This window comes from Prosopis cineraria, unplaced genomic scaffold (genome assembly GCF_029017545.1).
Source record: "Prosopis cineraria cultivar Desert tree isolate PC_DT_omini unplaced genomic scaffold, ASM2901754v1 PC4, whole genome shotgun sequence".
NCBI lineage: Eukaryota > Viridiplantae > Streptophyta > Magnoliopsida > Fabales > Fabaceae > Prosopis > Prosopis cineraria.
The window spans coordinates 41377219-41381064 of NW_026555335.1; the positions used below are offsets into that span (position 1 = coordinate 41377219).

The 3846-nt window shown below is 39.6% G+C and overlaps 1 protein-coding gene across 1 annotated transcript; it reads right to left on the reverse strand.

Moving 5' to 3' along the window:
* Positions 1-693: 693 nt before the first annotated feature.
* Positions 694-3517, reverse strand: LOC129308264 (protein NUCLEAR FUSION DEFECTIVE 4). Its single transcript, XM_054949328.1, has 2 exons — positions 2697-3517; positions 694-2079 (listed from the first exon to the last, which is right to left on the reverse strand). The coding sequence occupies exons 1-2, from the start codon at positions 3183-3185 to the stop codon at positions 886-888; spliced, it is 1683 nt and encodes a 560-aa protein (XP_054805303.1). The 5' UTR covers positions 3186-3517; the 3' UTR covers positions 694-885.
* Positions 3518-3846: the final 329 nt, after the last annotated feature.

Below are 3846 nucleotides of genomic sequence, written 5' to 3' on the forward strand. Positions count from 1 at the left end.
TGTAAATTTAGAAAGCAAGAGAAAAGGGAATGCATCAATTTATATTTTAAAAAAAATTCCTGACAGCACAGTATGATGTTTGTGGATTCATTACATCTAAGAATCATGACTTTTCAACAAGTATGAGCCAATAGCAGTCCAGTGATTTTAAAGACTCGAAGCAAGAAATGTAAATTCTGTAAAAACAATGTGTGCCACAAGTCAAATAATCCTAGCCACCTTCACCCATTTCTGTAGATGAGATAACACCTGCATACAAAGATATCAAGAATCGATGCTTCCATAGAGCTATGGATCACAACCACAAAATTTTTCCAAAAAGAGAAATGTTCAATATCAACTTGTTCTCAGTAAGAAGGACGCCATTGTTTCAATATCATGCTGCATAACCCGGGAAAAAGTACATGGTTTAGCCTAAGTTTTCTTACCTTCATTCTCTTTTAAAGCATTTTGTATTCATCTTATATTTCAAAGATATCAAGCCTTGCCATTATACAAAACCCCAGTTGTATAACAGTCATCTCAAGTACAGCACTAACTGATTGGATAAAAAGGAGATTTTTTTCGTACAAACTATCTTCCCCAAGAATGAGACGGCAAAGGAAGAAAGGAAAGAAATGCAAAATATCAGAGCCAACTCAAAATCCAAGCTCTTGAATAAAGACAAGGTGGTGGCCAATGAACACCTAAAACTGACAAACAAACGGTTTGGCTTCTTTTATTTTGATAACGTCACAACTGTAATACATAGAGCACAACATTTCTCATTTCAGCCTAGCAGACAAGCCTCTAGAATATGCAATACATTTCTGCATTGAACAAAGAAACAGGAGTGATCTCCTCAGCCATCACCTGGTGCTCAAACGCTGGCAAATATATTCTTACTTATTTTGAAGAACGTCGTAATCTTCTGAGGACAACTAGCTCATAGAATCTTCGAGTCCGTAAGTACAGAGCCAGACCAACCAAAAAGGTAATAAAAGTCACACCTGCCAGGATCAGAAAAGATGACATGAAACAGTGGATGCCAAAGCATGAGTTATCTTCCTTATTGGCCTGCTTGTCATAAATATATCCAACAACCCCCACTGAGAGTATATAAGATCCAAGAGGACTTGCTGCAGCAATGGTATTAAAAATGGTACCCATGTGCTTAACACCAAATATCTCAGAGGTGATTGTGGGCATCAATGACCAATTTGCACCATAACAGATGCCCACAAGGACTGGACCCAAATACAGATTTCCTCGGAACCCAGAAGCAATGATTAAATGACCAAGAATCATAACTCCCAGAGTTGCAACCATTAACAAGGGCCTTGGCCAACCTTTTTTGTGCATCATGTAATCCGACACATAGCCTCCTCCAAAACGGCCAAGAAAGTTCCACATGCTCCATAAAGACACCAAATTGTTGATCTCTACAATACTGTAGCCAAGAGATTGCCCTATCTGGCTCATGTTATTTATCGTTGCCAGCCCAGAGCCCAACCCAGATATCATAGTTATAAACAACATCCAAAATTCAACAGTACACATGGCACTCAAGAGGTTCTTTTCTTCTTCATCAGGTAGCACATCACCTGAAGTTGACTGTAACTGCCTATCATCACTAGGCAGCTCCTGATATTCCATATTATCCCCTGCTGGCAAATAACTGGAGGATGTAATTAACTTAGGGTTGTTTGTTAAAGGAGGACCCCTCTCAAGTGAGCAGGTTTGGACAAATCTCCACGAGTCCTCCCAATGAGCTTTGGCAGCAATTCCAAAGGGTGATGCTAATAGAACCATGAGGATTGCAAATGTGAAAATACGTGCCCAAGATGGAAAGAACAGGATGTTTTGTAAAACTATAATAAACATGAGATAAGCAACAATAGCCAAGGTGACGACAGAGAAGCCGTTCATTTGCCTCTTGTAATCAACATCGTGCGCTTCATATATTCTGACTAAAAACATTAGCGATAGGCAGATGAATGTAGGTAGGCAAGCTAGCATCAGAAGGTAGGCCGTTGGGTCGCCATCACAAAAAGTGTGATACAGTTGGATCAGGATTGCTCCGCTAAGTCCGAGAAATCCCTGATTAAGATAAAAAAGGCGTAATATTTTGTCAGGATTACACCAACAAGCAAACAGCATCTAGCAAAAGTTAAGGGCTTCATGAAATTTGTAGAAGGCATGTTATCAACAGAAGCAGAACTGAGGAACTTAATCTGCAAGTTTAAAAGTATTTACTGCATGTTATCAATAAGCAGTAAATCAAGAAATATGATTAGAGACGCAAGTTTTCCCTCATCGTAATGGGGAGATAAATGAGAAGCCAGCTGAGCTGAGATTTGGGTAGCAGATGAACTTGCTAGCTAAAACAAAACAGAACAGACTAAAGCAGAGCTTATTAACGCACAGTAAAAGACTAAATTCAACTAAAGAAATTGCAGAGAACCATTTGAGATACAAGAAGCAGGAAACAATTTAGTCAAAGGGAGATTTGACAAGTCTATCAAGATTTATTATATAAGTCCAAGTTTCCTGAGAAACCTACCAGCTCCACAGCCATTAAATTTTGCATAAAATCTGCGTTCCGCTAGAAAGACAACAATAATTCAACATATAAAAGTCCGCAATGACCCAAGTAGATTCCGCTAAATATCGTCAAAACATCATTCGAGAGTAGAAGAAAGGGAAAGGAAAAAAACCTTCATGATGCCGACGATGGTGCCGCTATACTCGGGGAAATTGCGCAAGCCGGTGACCACATTCGTCGTGTTCAAGAAAGTCTGGCCATTAGAGCCTAGCCAAGCGAAGAAGCACATAACAGCCACGGGTGGCCGACCGATCAAACCGACAACCGCCGCCCAGAGGAAGATGAAACCGGCAAAGCACTGAACGGCACCGACAGCATGCACCACCCACGGACCCCCAAAAGATTGCCGTTTGGATTTCGAAGGGGAAGCTCGAGAGGGAGGACCGTAGGGTGTGACGGCGGAGAAGAGCAAGCCGGAGAGGATGCCAAAGTTGGCGCCAATATCTTTGAAGACAGAGACGGTGTCGAGTGTGGATTGATCGTAGCCCTGAGTGGATTTGAGAACAGGAGAGTAGATGCTGAAGGTATAGGAGGCACCACAGCTCCACTGGATCCAGATGCTAGCAGCAGCGGCCACCCATCGATTGGTCAGCCACTCCATGATTTGATTGCTTCGAAGGATTTCCAGGAATTTTGGTGGTTGTGGTCAGGGGAAATTCTCTGACTTTCGTAGATGACGTTGTTGGTGTGGAATTTTGACGGAAAATGTCGTGCATATATAGAATTTCCGGCGTTCATTTATCCATAACCATGAGTTAATGGAAATCGTCGCCAACTTGGCCATCCCAATCATCCGATGCCCTCCTCTAACTTTTCTAGCCTCTGGGTTTTCTGGACAGCAGGTCGTGTGCCAGTGTTCATGATCACGAATTCATGATTCACCTTCCCGTTCCCGCGTCAGACCCCATCCGGCGAAGTTGATTCTTCAATTATTGCCTCAGATAGTTGGACCAAAAAAAAAAAAATTTATTGCCTCAGATGGTTTAAGGATAAGGATGGAGTAATTTACTAACTTAGAAAATATTCCTTCCATCTCATATATAAATTATATTTTAAAAAATTTATTTAATTTTATTTTAAATTACAGTAAAAAATTTTAAGTAATGATTAAAAAATATTTTTAAAATTATTCTTAATGAAAAAAAATAATATGACATCACTTTTTAAATTTTATATATAAAAATATATTTAAAATTCTATACACTTTTATTCTTTATACTTTTTTATATTGATATTGATGAAGTTGATAAAAATAATTTATA